This window comes from Neltuma alba, unplaced genomic scaffold (genome assembly GCF_004799145.2).
Source record: "Neltuma alba isolate B1F8T4 unplaced genomic scaffold, ASM479914v2 tig00010187_pilon, whole genome shotgun sequence".
In the NCBI taxonomy this organism is placed as follows: domain Eukaryota; kingdom Viridiplantae; phylum Streptophyta; class Magnoliopsida; order Fabales; family Fabaceae; genus Neltuma; species Neltuma alba.
This window is the reverse complement of record NW_021635127.1, coordinates 223,338-240,986: the sequence shown is the minus strand read 5'-3', so window position 1 is coordinate 240,986 and position 17,649 is coordinate 223,338. Positions and strand designations below refer to the sequence as shown.

Below are 17,649 nucleotides of genomic sequence, written 5' to 3'. Positions count from 1 at the left end.
AAATTTTAATATCATGTTAATTTTTATTCTCTTATTATTCTTATTAAATATGGACATACTGCGCATATGAAAAAACAATATTTATTGAAACTATCAAATATTCTCATATGAAAGACCTAAAATTTCTTAGACAGGTTCTTCTAATAAAGATTAAAGAAAGTATGATTCTATTTTATCATACAAATCTCTACCTTATCTTCCGATCTAATCATTTAAAAAATTAGCCCCTATATATATTTTTAAAAATGAAATTATATATTTCATAAAATTTATGAACTAAAATTTAAATAATCAAAACTATAAGAACTAAGTTACAATAAGTTAAACTTTAAGAATTGAATTGCCATAGAAACAAACAAAACCACAGGAACTATATGAATTGGAGTCATTCCTGTTATAATTGAGGGGTATTTAGATGGAATCAAAACTATGATTTTAAAAGTATTTTTAAGGTATACGAAAAAAATATGTGAAAGAATTTATCTCGATTTATGAAAAAATTACTTTTTACAAGCACTTCTGATATTTCCTAAACACTCCTTGAGTTAAAAATATAGAACCAAAATATTAATTTTTCCGAAAATTAAAATAAATGTTGTGACTTGTGAGGGGCCCATAAACGCACTCGATCGAATCAAATCTGGTGCCGTTGGTTTTTATTTCAGATGCATCTCTGTCAATAGTTGGAAGCTTCAACTTGAACACCTCACATGATTTTTTTTTTTCTAAAGTATAAATTCTCTTCCGATCCTAAATATAAGACTTTTATATATTATATAAAGGTCTTATATTTATAAAAAGAAGAGTATTTTTTATTGGAGATAATTTCATTTGAGACATTGTCGGATACTTAATATAATCTCATTTGAGACATTGTCGGATATTTAATATAGATACCTTTATTAACAGAAATTCAAATCTTAATTCATCAAGTTACGAGAAATTAGTTTTTTTTTTACTGGACCCAATTCTTAATTCTTACTAGTTGAACATCTCACATGGTATTTCTGTGGTTTGCGGCATCTCTTTGGGCTCTCTAAAGTTTTAATAATTTAGAGTTTTATACCCAAAAAGAAAGATTCTCCTTTCTTCTGTGGGACGAAGGCGAAAACTCATGGGGCTGCCCAGGGACAGCACCCGGCACCGGCCACAGGAGAAGTGGGCGTATGCATCAACTAGATGGACCCCACATGTACTGTTTCTTGAAACAAAAAAAAAAAATGCACTAAACTTTTGAATATTTAAAGGTTGATCTCATCATAGTACTCATCCGATTCTCAATATAAAACATTTTTAAAAAATTTAATTAGATTAAGAAAGTTAGATAAATTAGTTAATTATAAGAAATATGATATATTTTTTCTGAAGGACTATCTATGAGGATAATTGAGAAAAAATTAATAAATATGAAAAATAGATCTTATATTTAAAATCAAAATTAACTTAACAACTAGGTTCTATATTAAGCACCGAAGGAGTACTTGTTTTTCTTAGGATTACTAGAGGATAATTACGAAGGAGAATATAAAGGGCAATTTCCATTTTCCCTCCTAAAAATTGATTCTAATTTGAGAAAACTAATGCAGAGATACTTGTAGTTTTCATTTTTTGAACCAAGTCCCTTAGCATTTTTTCCCCCTTTTTATTAGATCTTTTAGCTGTTAGAAATTTCTATTAAAAGCTGAATAATGAAAGCCACGTCTGAACTCTAAAATTTTATTTTAAAAAAAAAAAAAGGTCACGTCTGAAAGTGAAACATCACCTTCTTCCACCTCCCTCCTCTATAGTGTCAAGTCTGATCATTTTCTGTTCATCGTTCCTCACCATATTCTTCTTCCCTACCATTGCCTCGCTATCCCTTCCCCACCAACAAATTCCTGAAAAAAAGAAAAAAGGAATCCATGACGCAGGTAACCACCACTGAGACGATAACCAACAAATCTGGCAATGAATTAAAGTTTTTCATTAAGAGTTAGGATCAAATTCAATTTCTTAACTAATTTTTATATTAAGGGCAGGAGGTAATAAAACAAGTTAGATGCACGGCATCACAAATATAACCTATACTTGATAAGTTTTTCCTGATATAATTAAGATGCAATGGATTTCCATAGAGAATTCCTAGTACCAAGAATTGTAAATTTGTTTCTTGCAAACCTCGTTAATTTTTAATATTTGAGAATGGCGGTTCGTGTCAAAGAATAAAATCTTTTACGAAAATGACTGAATACAAGTCCAACTAAGAGACTACAAGCTCTTGGGCTGTTTTTATTGGGCTGTTTTATAAGTCCACACGTGGATTAGATTACGTGAGTTTTTTGACCACCAACTTCTATATATAATATTTTCTCTATCTCTGAATATAATACATAATATACGGGGATTGGGTTCAACAAAAGAGATTAATCCCTTATAATTTAGTGAACTAATATTTGAATCCCTACTGAGGGAGGTGTCTACATTTAGTGCCCGACAGTGTCTCGAATAGGATTACCTCCAATAAGAAAATACTTACACTTTAGCAAAAAAATATATGTATATAATACATAGTTATTAAAATTAAACAAATTAATTAATGAGTCTATTTGTGTTTAAATATTTTTTTTCAATTCTACGCTAATTAGATGAATGCGTACGTTTCAAAAAGTTCATTTATTAAGGAGTGGAGGAAAAATATTAAATAATTTTTTTCAGAAAAGATATTTCAAAACATCATAGGATTACTAGTACAAACTACTAATTTAATTATTTTGATTTCACTTCTGTTACTTGAGGAACGAAAGTAATAATAACTCATGGCGTCTATTGCATAAAAAATAGAGGTCATAAATAACTTTGTCACACTACTGCTTCTATTGCATATATAAAAGGAGCCACACATAAATATGTCATATATATGAAACTTTTAAATAAGGTGAAAATAAATTTCACTTAAACTTATGAAACTTATTTGAAAAGCAAATATATTTTAAATTTGTAATGTGAAATTATAATGAAATAGAAGAACAAAAATTTAAAAAATACTAGTGATATAATTTAATAATAATACAAGAACGAATTAATATTAATAATATTTAATTTATGACATTTAAGGTGTCTACTCTTTTTTTGCTAAACCGTACGTATCATCCTATTGGAGGCAATCCTATTCGAGGTACTGTTAGACACTAAATGTAGACATCTCTCCTAATAGGATTCGAATCTTAATTGGTTATGTTGTGAGAGATTAGCTTTTTCTGTTAGACCAAACTCTTGCTGGAATGTTTACTCTGTAGTAAATAAGTGGCTTAGAACTTTTTCAAAAAACAGAAACGAACCACTTAGGGGGGCCAGTCCTTCTTGGACTTGGCCCTACAGGTAACCCAAATGTTTTTTTTTTTAAAAAAAAAAACACTTCCTTTATGGATGGCGTCTGGTCCTTTTAATGACCAGACACCTAAGATGCTTTCACTTTTTCCTTTTTTAGCCCCCAGTTTTCCCACCAAAGCACCTCCTTGTTGGCATAACGATGAGTTGCATGGTTCCACTGGGTGTATGGAGTATGGACTGTTTCGAATTTAAGGCTTATATGATCCTTAGGCAGGAATCTCTTCGTGGTGCTGGTTATGCGGCTGTTGTAATTATTACTACCTCCGGTCCTAATTATAAGACCCAGTTGACTTATTTGAGGAGATTAAGGAAGTAAGTTAAGTTAGTTATTTGTAATAAATAAGTGTTGTCATTCCTAAAATATCCTTACTAATTAAGTGTATTGGCTAGAACTATCATTATTAGAAGAACTATTTTGGAAAAAATACATAAATATGAGAGACAAAATGGATTGGGGTCTTATAATTAGGACCAAACAAAAAGTCAAATAGGGTCTTATATTAAGGATGGAGGTAGTACATGTGAGCATGTCAAGAGAATTAAATGCATTCTCTACCTAACAAATCTTATCACTTCAACAAATATTTTCTATTCTTATCCCTTATTTCTTTTTTCCCAACCCAATGTTAACTCATCTCATACCTAACAACCTTATCACTTTATCAACATGAATTCATGACCTATAAAAAGAGATTTGAGACTCAACTTCGTACGACACTAGTTCTTAAATACTCTTTGAGTTTTAAATATGAAACTGATTATGTAGTGTAAATTATTATAAAATGGGTCTTATCTATTTAGGACCGGAGGAGTACTATTTATATTTTCTATCGTTCCACGCTCTTATTGTTTTATTCTAATCTTATGTGACAAAATAATTTTTAAGGATAGTGTTATTGAGCACAAGGAACCATATTTTTGCAGGTTTATTATTCCTCCCACCTACACTTTTATCAGTTTATGCATTGACTTCGTGACACCTATCCTGATTTATGTATTTCATTTCATCCATAGCTTCATCAATCACTGCTTCTTCATAATCGTTCAAACTCATCCTATACGAGAATCACTTCTATGATTAGTGGGTGGAAATAGGCCAAACCAAATCAGACGTTATTAAATAGGCCTGAGGCATGAAACAAAAGCAAACTTAAGCTTGTATACTTTTTTTTTGGCTTAAGTTTGAAGCTTTGAAAGGTCTAGTCAAACCTGAAGCCTTTTTAAAGCACATTTAAAATATAAGTCTTTATACCTTCAATCAATCAATCAATCAATTATATTCTTGAAAACTTGTAATACCTGATTCGTTTACAAACAGGTCAGATATAAGATTATATGATCCGAATATCTTTAATTAATGAGATATAAATAACATCTTAATTGAGATTTGAATATAATGAGTTAAATAGGAAATATTATAAATAAATGCAATTTCAAATAGAGATTCAAATGAAGAAATTAATAATTAACTTTCAATTTGAATTAAATCTTAATTGAAATTTGAATATATTAAATTAAATGGGGGTATCATAATCGAATAGCATGTCAATAAGAGGCTTAAATAGAGAAATAAATAATTAATTTCAAATTTTCATCTATTCACCATAAATTCTGTATCTCTAATTCAAATTCCATTAAAATGAATAAAAAAAATATTCCTATTAGAAGTAAATTTTAAACTATCTTAGATAATGCAATTTATTAAACTTTTAAATACAATCAAATAGGTTAATCTGTGCATCGCACGGGGAGAAATTTCTAGTTATATATATAACTCTTCAAGCCTATTTAAAATCTCATACAATGCTTTAAATAAGGTTTGATGCTATAAAGATTACATGTAATTTAATTATCTAGATAAATTTAATTTTAATTTACAATAAAATAATAATGAAATTTTATTACTTATGATACCTCATAAAAATTTGATTCAATTACATTAATATAGATAGATAATTTTTTTGCCACCAACCATACGATAATTTGTTTATAATAATAAGAAATTCTAAGAAGATATCATGATTAAATTAATAATCTAAGATTTTAACATAATTTCTCTTTTATTGGACAACTCTTACGAAAGTCATTAATATTAAAGAGACTATTTAATAGTATCGTTACTTTTCAATAGATAGACTTGATTTGAAAATGCAGTTATAACGCTTTAGATAAATCAAAAGTAAAATATGATACTGTGAGTTCTTAAGCACTAAACAAGTTATGGATATACTAATCAACCAATGTGTATATTTATAGGCATGAAGTACTTTTTTTTTCAATACAAAATTAAAATTTTCACCATAGGTACATGATCTTCAAATTGAAACTTTACACACAAAAAAATTTCATATCAAGAAAAGACTGGATAAAAAATATGCTTAGACTCACCCCAAAAACAAATAGCAAGAGGTTATATGAATGAGAAGAATTTCATACAAATAAGTTCTTCTAAGAGTCAATAAAAGGCATAAAAAGTTATTCACAAAAAAAGGCATAAAAATTTAAAATATAAGGTAAATTTTAGTTGTGTTGTAATAATATAAATTGATTTAGGTTAATTATATATAATAATGTAAATAAAATTGATTTAGATTATACCACATATAAGGATGTAAATAAAAAATAAAAAAAACGAGTTAGGAGACCGAGTTTTAAGTCGAAAGCTCGGCTTTAGCCTATTTATTAAACAAGCCAGACTCAAAATAGGTCAGACCGTAGACTCTGAAAGGCCTCTGGTCTTCTTTCATCCCTAACTCAGAGGAGTAAGTTGAGATTCGTTGCAATAATACAGCTTATCTAGCATCCCCTACTCCTTATCACGATTTCTTTGCATATACCAACACTGTGGAGGACTGCGTCATCATGAAAAGGAGCTTGGCAAGCATATCATATTGATGTGTCTCTGTCATTGTGTTTCTGCAAAAAGCCTTTGGCCAAAAGGTTCACCTACCCAAATCATCAGCTCCATGCATGACCACTGTAGAATGGGTAGCTATTGCTGCAGCGGTTGCAAAGTCCAAGCTGCTCCCTCCCTCTGCCTATATATATTCACATTGGGTTATCTGTTATTTTGTTTTCTTGGTGTTTAAGTCTTGATGATGCTGTCTTGTAGCTCATATTCTTCTACTCATCTGGTTTTAGTACACTATCTGGTGTGGCTTCTTAGTCTTCTACTTCTCATCACAGCTATGTTGGGAGGATTTTTTAGTAGCATTAAAGCTATAAACGTCGTGGATATCTCTAGGGGTGATCCGTGGAGGCATTGCCTTTCATCCCTTATTACTAAATCATGAAAGCTCTTCAGCTCTTTTGTTGTCGCCTGGTTGTTGAGATGTTTATTGACGTCTTGCATGACAAGCAGGTAATTTTGGCACTCTTTTTTGAAATGGAACCCAATGTTTTGCTTTGTTTTCAATGTGCTTCGGTTTTTGTTGTTTGCTTGGACTCCTCAAACGGGTTTTAGTAGAAATTTCTTTGAGGAGCTTTTTTTAATGTATTGTTTGAATAATATATTTTGACTTTTTATATTAAAAAATACTACTTTCGGTCATTAATATAAAAACTCATTTGACTTTTATTTTGCTCCTAATTATAAGACCTCAATCCGTTTTGTCTCTCATATTTATCTATTTTTTTCCCCAAAGTAGTGTTTGTAAGAATGATAATTCTAACCAATATACTTTATTAGCATGGATATTTTAAGAAAGACAACACTTATTTATTACAAATAATTAACTTAACTAGTTTCTTTAATCTACTTAAATTAGTCAACTAGCTCTTATATTAAGGACCGAAGGTAGTATGATACAAACTTTCATTTTTATTTCATTTATTATTATTTTAAAAAATTATTCATAAATTCTACATAGAGAATTAAATATAAATATATTTTTTGAAATTTAAATGAAAATTGATTAATTACAAGGGATTTAACCCTCATAAGTTAAACTGTCATAGTCATTAAATTGAATTACATCATTTAAAAATTAAATTCATAAGTAAAAAATTCTTTATTATATTTTTTTGGGTTAAAGTGTGCCCAACACCCCGAATTATTTTTCCAGGTGCGTCTAGTGTCCTAAAGTAATTTTCGGTGCATCCAGTGTTCCAAACTAATTAAAATGGTGCATTCATATCCCAGGCTAACAAAAATGTTAAGTTTAACCGTTATCTTGCTGACTCAGCCGAAGGTGGATCGAAAAATCCTACGTGGTAGACACGCAGGCGTCTAATGTGTATTATTTTGACAGGTTAAGATGCGTCTAGCACCCCGAACTATTTTTCCAGATGCGCCTAGTGTCCTAAAGTAATTTTTGGTGCATCCAGTGTCCCAAACTAATTAAAATGGTGCGTCCACATCCTAGGCTAACAGAAAAGTCTCGATTGACTGTTACCTTGCTGACTTAGCTGAAAGTTTATCGAAAATTCCTATATGGCAAACACGCAGGCGTCTGATGTGTATTATTTTGACTAAAGTTCCCGAGACGAGCTTGGTGGTGGCAGGTGTTTTCTCGGGAGGCGACAGTGATATCAACAGAGTGACCAAGGGGAAGTTTACTGTGTTCTACGAGGAGGAAAGCAAATGTGAGTCGAATGAGGAGTTGACAAAGACGAAGACAAAAGCGTGCTGTGATGGTGGTTGCGGTTTCAAATCAGAGTAGTGGAAGAAGAAATGGATAAAATGTTAAAGACGAGGATGTGATTGAATGGGTGATACATGTACCAGGATTTAAGAGGGCAGATCAGTGGTTTTTCTTTTCTTTAAGTTTAAAAGCTGGCAAAAGATAAATGTTAGAATAGGAGGAAATAAATTGAATTTTTAGTCAAAATAATACACATCAGACGCCTACGTATCCGCCATGTAGGATTTTTCAGTCAACCTTCAGCTGAGTCAGCAAGGTAACGGTCAAATGAAACTTTTCTGTTAGTCTGGAATGTGGACGCAACATTTTAATTAGTTTGGGACACTAGATGCACAAAAAATTATTTTAGGATACTAGGCACACCTGGCAAAATAGTTCAGAGTGCTGGACGCACCTTAATCCGTCAAAATAATACACATCAGACATTTGCGTATTCGCCACGTAGGATTTTTCAGTCAACTTTTGGCTGAGTCAGTAAGATAACAGTCAAACTTAACTTTTCTGTTAACCCGAGATATGGATGCATCGTTTTAATTAGTTTGGGATACTGGATGCACTGAAAATTTCTTTAGAATACTAAACACACCTGAAAAAATAGTTCGGACCCTATTTTTTTTCACACCAACAATTTAAACCTTCTTGCAGAAGGGAATCACACACCCCACCCCTAGTTGAGAGGAGGCAGAAGTGCCAATTGACCTATAAGCTCTTCCTATAAATGTGAAATTCTTGAGAGCATATTAGTATGAATAGAAAATGAAAAATTCACTTCCCGCTTCCTCTCGGACCAGCGACTCGTTCGGGTGCCGTCCCTGGCCTGTACTTAGCATTCCTGTAATCCTGTCCTCTTCTGGGCACCTTTTCTTTTTTCTATTTTTGAATTTTAATCCTTTTGAAAAGTAAAGCCTTGAGGAACTGCAAGTACGCATGATGCTTTTCTAGTCGCTAACAATGGAGGAAGGTGTTCGGAGATGGGTGGTAGACATTTCAAAGTGGGACCCACTTCCCGGCGATTTTTCCTTTGCTCTCTCTCTTCTCCCTTCCCATGATCACTCCTCCATCACCAGGTTACGCTTCCCATATTGTGGAATTGCTGGTTGTTTAACTGGATTCACTGTTGATTATCTATAAAACTAGTAGACTTGTCAATTTCTATGATGTTCAAAACTTATTTCAGCTCTTGTTTTCTTGTTTGGTCAATTAAATCCAGTCATTACAGTTTGCATTTGATATTTGGTAGAGAATATCGATTTGCCAAATGACAATGTGAAGTAATAAGTTCTGGTGGGGTTTATTTGTTATTCTCTTCACAATCACATGAAGGAATCTTTGTCCTTTGTTAATTTTTGTTTGCTTCCCCTCACGTTCATATTAGCGTTTTGTTTGTTCAGCTGTTCCTTGTTGTGAGTGGGGAAGTTACATTTGATAGAACTGGATTCTGAGAAGAATATAGTAGAGGATTGGCTTATAGGTCTCACGCCTTAATACCTTATTATCTCAAGATATGGTTTCAACTTCACAGTTCTACACCCCCGGAAAGTTGAGATATGAATTCTGATTCTCCCGGGTTCTCAGTGTTCAATGAGAAGGCTACCCTATGTTCCCTAATGGATTTGTTGGGAAAGTCAAAGGGAAGCTGGAAATCATAGGTTCTTTAACCATTATACTTGTGGTCCAGGAGGCCATTTGAAATGGATCTTGTGATGTTCGAGTGCAAGGTAGAGAAGGAAAATTCTTTTTCTGGTTTCTGTGATAGAAGAAGTGAAGCACAACTTCAATTGGACTTTGGTTTGGCATGCCCTTCCTATTACACAACAAACAAGAAATGGTTCAATTCCTTCAGTTTGCTTCATGAGAGTTTGGGTGTATTAGGGAACAGACACTCTTGCAAGATGGTGGAGATTGAACCGGTGAAGGTAAAGATACATGAGAGGAAACAGTGAAGATAAAGATGCATAAGCGGCTGGTCAGGAGTTTGGAGAACATTTGGTATGTTCCAGAGTTGAAGAAAACTCTAATTTCTCTGTTTTTTTTTTCTTTTTTTTAATAGATGACTCGGTATGGCTTCCTTGGATTACAAAGGGAACTCTAACAGTAATGGGCAGCATTAGATTAAGAACAACTTCCACTGACCAAATAGTAACATGGTAGTAAGCGAAATATCTGCAGCGTTATGTTGTTAGTCACAGACATGTAGAACAACTTCTATGGACTAAATAGCAAGACAATTGTTAGTAAAACATCTGCAGTATGTTTGGAGTCAGACACGTATACTTTTGTTCAAAGTTTCTCTCCGAAGATCCAACGGACGATGATCTTTTGGTAACTTGAGTCCCTGAGTTGAGGCCATAACAAACTTCCAATATTTTGGTATCAATTATCAAACCTGATGACTTGACTGGAAGACAATGATCTAACTGGACAGAATGGCACTGTTAGTTTACGGGTGTGACTCCAACTTGTCGATTGTCGAGAAATGGCTTGAATCCAGTTAGAGATAGGTGTGACTGACGATCTGTAAATTGTGGAGATAGCCAGGTACAAACTAAAGTGATGAGTGGTGCGATGAACTCCTTTCAAAGGCAAAGAAAGGGATCTTGTGCTTGTGAAAGGTTGGTGATGGTGAGACCCATTCTTAGGTGAAGTATTGAGGGCTTTTCTAAGGTGATAGGAGGTCGGCCTACTGTAACTATACTAAAAAAATTGGGAGTATGTCTATGTTGAACTCATATTTGAAGGGCAGATTGTTTGCGATCATGCAAGAGTGTTGAAGTATTATATTGGATAAAATTAGACTGTGAGAATAATAGAAAGGTGGATCAGCTAATAGGCATAAGTCCTAATGCTTTAAGGTAATGGACCAAAATGTAGTACTTAGTCGACTTTATTGCCTCCTCAAAAAGTCCAGTTGGCAGCATTCTCCCCAAGTATTTTGGAGCTTCCTTGTTTCAGGCCTTGACATTTCTGTTTGGTCACTTATATCCAAATTAGTGTCTATTCAGTGTTATTTTGAAAATTAGTGGCAGATGAATTAGAATATGGATAAGTTTGTTCCTGCAATAACTTAGATTTTCATGATTGCATGTGGGAATTTTTCTCTAGTGTTAATTTTTTTCCCTTAAAAATTTTATGTTTATCTCAACTGCTACAATTACAAGTTCTACCTTTGAATATGATATTATGGTAAAAAGCCTCAAGCCTAAAGTCAAGTGCAGTTTTTTTATTTGGTCAGATGTGCAAATGGAGATTTTATTTTTCTTGCGCATCAGCATTTTATATAAATTTTATGTGTGTATCAGCTATAGTGATTTTAAATTTCATGGAATATGGTAATACACTCCAGCATTTGGAGTCAAGTGGCAATGTTTAGATTGTTCAGAATATATGCAAATGGCTTTTGTAGGTCTCATGACTGTTAGATTTACTTGTGGATTTGTAGGTTTATTAAGTTGGAAGACAGGAAACGGGCACTTGTGAGCCGAATGCTTCAGTATGCTCTTGTATGTGACGCAATGGATGTCCGATATGGCAAATTCATGATAAAACGGACATTGGAAGGGAAACCGTATTTGGTATGAATATTTCTTATAACCAAAAAGGTCAAAAAATGTGATATTGTTATAGAATTTAGTTGAGAAAGAAAGGGAAAAAGAAGAAAAAAGGAAACATAGATAGAAAGCAAAGAATAATTTGAATAATATCAGTTTTATTCAATGGCCCATCAACAATGATATGTTTGCCCTTGTTTATAGGCATAAGTCCTAATAGATATTAATCTTATCCTAATCTTATTTAAATATTCTTTACATATCATTAATCTTTTCCTAATCTTATCTAAATATTCTCTACATATCCTATTCTATCCAAATTCTATCAATATAAGTAAACCCTATATAAATCCTATTCTAAATCTATTTAAGTCTTATTTAAATCTTTTCTTATTTATAATTATAAATACATTACAATATCCCCCAAAAGACCCTTGCCCCTAAAGTTCAAGTACACTTAAACATTGTACAAAATTAGACCCCATTAATATCATAATTAGACTCCCTCTGAACCATATCAGAACAAGCAGCTGACTAGGGAGAATTGAATATAAAGTCTGTTAAATCAGGAAAAGATAGCAACAGTGAAGAAGCTGGAAAAGAACCTTTGAGCATCCCCCATGTTGAAGAGACCAATAGTTTGAAGCTTTGTGGACCCATCATTCACATTGCATTAGGATCTTCAGCCTTTCTAGAATCGTTCTCAATGCTAGTTCACACGTTCTGGTTGGTGCCTGTAAGATTTGTTTGGTTGTCTTCTTTCTCATTGATGTACTCTTTGGTTATCGAGAGGGCAAACCCATCTTCTTGAACTTCTAAAGCTTTTCTTTTAATGGCTTCCTAGTGTTCCCGCGAGGTTGCTACCTCCTGCATTTAGCAATTATTTGCTCAATGCAACCCTTTTTTCTTCTAATGTCAATTGCTCTGAAGTTGTTTCATATCAAAACCCATCTCATCTCGTACGATGAAGGACAGCTCTAATACCATTGTTATAGAATTTAGCTGAGAAAGAGAGGGAGAATGGGAGAGAAAGGAAACAAAGATAGAGAACAAAGAATGCCCATTAACAATGTTATGTTACCCTTGTTTATAGACAAAAGTCCTAATAGTTCTAAATCTTAATAGATATCGTAATCTTATCTAAATATTCTTTAGATACCCTAATCTCTCCAAATCCTACTAATATAGTTAAATCCAGGCTACATCCTAATGATATCATTTAAATCCTATTTTAATCTTTTCTTATTTATAATTATAATGACATAACATGTATGCTGATTAATGAAGTAAAATTAAGTTCCATGGTGCATTTTTCTGATTCTTTGGTGGTGCATTTGAATTGTACACTGTCTCCAATTCCTGTGTATGTTATTATTTTTGGCAAATTTGTTGACTTGCCACTCTTTATTCCCCACAATGTAAGGCGACCAACAATGTATGTGACTTGGGGACAAGTCTGATTTCTAATAACTACATTTGAACTTAATTATTCTCATTCTATGGTGGCTAAAGTGTAATTTATTCAAGACAGCACAAAGCATGTCCATAAGTCTTTCCGCGACCTTTTTCCTTATTTTGTAAAGCAAATCCTTCTTTTCCTTTATGGAGAGGCACAAAATTCCTGTACATTCTAAGTATTCTCGTGCCAGGACAAAGCATGCTTTCGTTACATTCTTTGATTTGGTTTTCATCATTTTTGAACATGACAGCCCAGAACATGATTGTTATCTTTTGATCACCACCTTTTAGACTAACTGATAGATTTTTCCTGCACATGTGTGCATGCTGGTTAGTTTGGTTTTGGGCTTGCGTGCATGTGATAGAGAAAACCACATCTCATATGATGCTACTGATTAATAAGACATCAAAGGGGACGGAGCGTAAATTATCTTGCCTTTCTGCTTAATAAAAATGAAAATGGGGCCAGGGGGGCCGTTGCATTTAGCAACCTTGATTTGTTGGGCTTATTTCACTTACCCTTCTAATATACAAAACTAAGAACATCCCAACAAGAATGATATGACATTTTGCAATATGCTGCTAGTCAAAATTAGCTTTTGTACTAATCAGGGGTTTATGAGAAGAACTTTGAACCGCTTGACATTTTGGCAAGAGCCCTATCTCTACATCTGTGACCCACGTGGTGGCAACTTTTTACGATCAATTCCTTTCATATCTGTTGGGAAAGAAATAAAAATTAAGACAATAAATAAGAGTTGATTTGAAGACCTAATTACAAGACATAAAAATTATGGCTGTGCTTCATCTTGGAAGTGGTAAACTATTAAAACTGTTTAATGATTTGCATGATAAGTTTAATTATTTGAGTAACCTTATTCTTTGTAATTTCATATCTCTGTATAATTTACAGCATCCTGTATTCTTCACATATAGCGATGTATTTGTTTCATTAGCTCAAAGCTGGAAAACTCAGCAAATTCTGTTCTTGATCACTGTTCAATTATCTAGCTCAAATTTGAACACGACAGTATTGAATTCATGTGTCTTTGGTCTTTACATTACCAGATTATTAAATCATATTTTTCACCCTTAAGTAGGCTTCTGCCAATGGGATAAGATTTTATTGCTTTGTTTCTTTCCTTTTCAGGATTATGATGAAGATGATCTCAAATTCCCCAATTTTAATTTTAATGTATCCCATCATGGTGATTATGTGGGCATAGCTTCTGAACCTATATGTCTTGTGGGGTTAGATATTGTATCGTATGATGTTCCTCAGAAAGAAACAATTGAAGAATTCATTCTAAACTTCTCATCATACTTTTCAAGTTTGGAATGGGATAACATAGTCAACGCTGGAACTCTGATAATGTATTAATTGAGTTTTTTAGGTATGATTATATTTTAATTTCTTCTTTTGGCTTTGTCCAATTCTTCATTTCTGTAAGTTTATCTGCTTTGAGATGGCTGTTGAAGCCCATAAGCTTTGTGTAATGTTTTCACTGACTCATTTTTTGTTTATTATCTATATTTAGGTAAGTAATCCAATCTTTTCTTCTCTTTTCTTTTCTTTTCTTTTTTTTTTAGTATTTCTCAAAAGCAGAAGCACACTTAAAGAAGCATCCGTAGCTAACATTAGCTGAATACTTAGCGTGCTTGCCTGTTTTCCCCTATTGGGCTGTTATCTGATGCCTTCATGCAAAGACTATATCAAATAAGCCTTGAGATTTTGCCCAAAAAAAAAAAACAAAAGAAAAAGGAAACTTGAGATTGTATACAATGCAATCGTTAAGATGGAATCTAGAATAGCTTAATTCACATATGAACAATGTAATAATATAATATCAGGAAGGGTCAGGTCTTAGTTTAATTTTACGTACAGAAGAAGTAGGAGTTTTAATAAATGGAATATGATCCTTTTAAATGGAGGGAGAACTGTGCATGCTTTGCAGGTATTGGAGCCTAAAAGAAGCATATGTTAAAGCCTTAGGGAGTGGACTGACTGACGATTTGAATACAGTTGAGTTTTGTCACATAAGTTGGAACAATATATCAGCTAAGGTCGATGGGAAGCATATGGCAGAGTGGAGATTTTGGCTCTACGAGCTTGGAAAAAGACATTGTGTGAGTTCCTTATCCATTTTGAGTAGACGTATAGCTTAGTTCACTTACAAAGATATGTTTCAACAGACCCCGTAAATTACATTGACACTGTGTGAGTCATGACCCCAATTTTGTCCATAAAAAAAGGAGTTATCACCACAATAGCACCAAAACATGTTGACCCTTTTGAGTAGGTCCTAGCTCCTAATATCCTTTCCAGGCATGTGATATTGTATTTTCCCTACTAGTGAAACCCTATTTTGGTCCTTGACAGATAGTTGCACTTTCAATGGTGTCTTTTATTTCAATTCAGCCTCAGTCGTGAAAATGCTCTCCATGTTGCCTTTGATACTTTTTCCTTCTTAAAATTAATGCCAAATTTAACATGTTGCTGTCTGGAAGTGAGCAATTTCAGGTGGGGGTAAATGATGTTCAGTATCGGTAAATGTCCAAGTTACTATTATGTTGGATTTGACATTTTGTATCCAAATAGGATTTTTTTTTGGGGGGGGGGGGTGTGTTGAAGTTTTGGTGATTGAAGGACTGAATCAAAATAAATTATATGCAGAAGATGATATTTAAACTTTACTTATCTGTCAGAGACCTAAGTAAGGTATGCCTCATCTTTAATATTTTGCAAAAGCGGGCCATCGTGTCCCTGTAGTCGGCTGAAAAGCAAGATTTGGTATGCTTATGACCACACTCTTAAGACTCCTTTGCAACAAAAGAATGAATAATATAATTTAACTGAAAGAGTAGTTTATATTTCTTAGTTTCAAATTTCCGGTTATCTTTGTGCTGGAATTGAGCATTCTCATGTTATAAGTATCCAAGGTGCCGAATCTTCGTCAAAATGGGAATTCTTATTTATTTCTTTACTTTTTTTTTTGGGTTTTTTTTTTTGCGCTAAATACCTATTGAAGATGGCTTGGCTTGCTGAGATATGAAGATATGTATGCATGATATTGCAGAATTATTCTCTGTGCTCAAAAATATTACTGGAGCAACTGGGGTTACAGCTTTGGTTGAGATTCTGATTCTGTTAGCTCGTTTATATTCTATGATTTGTTCGTGCTTTAATTCCTGATTTTGCTCCTAAGATGTAGCATCTCTCTTAATGATTTTATTTCCCATTGCGGTTGCAGTTTTTATGGGATTGAATGGCAGACTTCCAGCCATCATCTCCTGTTTATGCAAACCAATCTCCTCACCATGAATAAAACAAGTACTCAGAGAATGTATACCCTGAATTTTTTCATGTTATCAAAGTTCCTTTGAAATTCATAGATATGGCCAATCGTATGGCCACTGTCTTTGAAAAAGTAAAAGCTTCTCACAAAACTGCTGCATAGATCACCAAATCCATTTTCTCTCCATTTGGGAGCTCCAATTTTATTGTCATGAACAAGAAGATGGAATAATGCACCCCATTACTGAGTCCATAACCCCAGATCAGTCCAAAACTAGAGTTTGGTGCTGTCTGTATCGCTTCGGCTCAACTATCTCCATTGATCTTTATTACCTACATGTCCTTCCTGAGACCATAGAGTAATCTAGTTGTAAATGGTTGGGTTAGATCCAAAATTTTAAGCTAGAATATTTTTATTTTTCAATATATGAACGGTAGCAGTATTCAATTTCTGAGAACTGTGGAAAAGAAGTATTATAAATAATTCAATGATTGAAAATTAGATCAAAGTAAATATCAAAGTTATATACAAAGGGATTTCTTGTATGGAAGTTGTCTCAGGTGATATGGTGATTTCTGACTCTAGAATTGTAGATTATTTGCTGATTGCTTCTTCTGGTTTTACAGCTATCAATTGCAAGAGGTCCTGCAAGATCAGCCGCTAGGAATTACAAAGCAACGCTGAAGAAGGTAGATTTTACTGAGCAGGAATATCACGAGGGTTTAAATCTTCCAACTGGAGACATTGTTGAGCTAAGTGTAGAACAACTCATCTCGACTTTACAGAAAGCGATCAATGGTGTTCATAGAAGTTGAATGTTGTTGTAAATCCAAGGCAAAGAGGATGTTTGTGTGTGATGTCGCCGTGAAAAGATTCTGTTGTCTGAGCAGATGATCACAAAATTAGTGCCTCGCATGCAGAAACACTCAACCTTGTATCAATTTTATTCCCATAGAAATCACAAATTTCTTTCATTTTTGTCAAAATTCTCTACTCACCGTCAACCGTTAGAAATAAATATTCAAACAAAGGGGTCCAGGAGGGGTTTGAAATCATGACTGCTTGGCTCCACAAAAATGTTATGATTATCAAGTCATTAAGCTCGATTCATTATGAGTAGGGTTGGTAAAACGAGCTAATCCACAGGTTGCAGGTTGACTCATATCAAGCTGAGGGCTACACGATGCGGGTTCAAAAGATTTGTTTTTCAGTGGCAAGAACCTGTCAGAATTTATATTTTTTTGTTTTTTTTTTAAATGTTAGCAGTTATTATAATCAAAAGTAAAAACACTAAAAATGATATAAAATATGACAAATATCCAAATGAAAATTACA

The 17,649-nt window shown here is 33.3% G+C and overlaps 1 protein-coding gene across 1 annotated transcript; it reads left to right on the top strand.

Annotated features, from left to right (window-relative positions):
• Positions 1–8,750: 8,750 nt before the first annotated feature.
• LOC114754743 (L-aminoadipate-semialdehyde dehydrogenase-phosphopantetheinyl transferase-like) lies at positions 8,751–17,300 on the top strand. Its single transcript, XM_028943563.1, is given in 6 exon segments — positions 8,751–9,079; positions 11,452–11,584; positions 14,169–14,382; positions 14,385–14,412; positions 14,974–15,145; positions 16,941–17,300. Coding segments are annotated over 6 exon segments (852 nt in total). The 5' UTR covers positions 8,751–8,963; the 3' UTR covers positions 17,130–17,300.
• Positions 17,301–17,649: the final 349 nt, after the last annotated feature.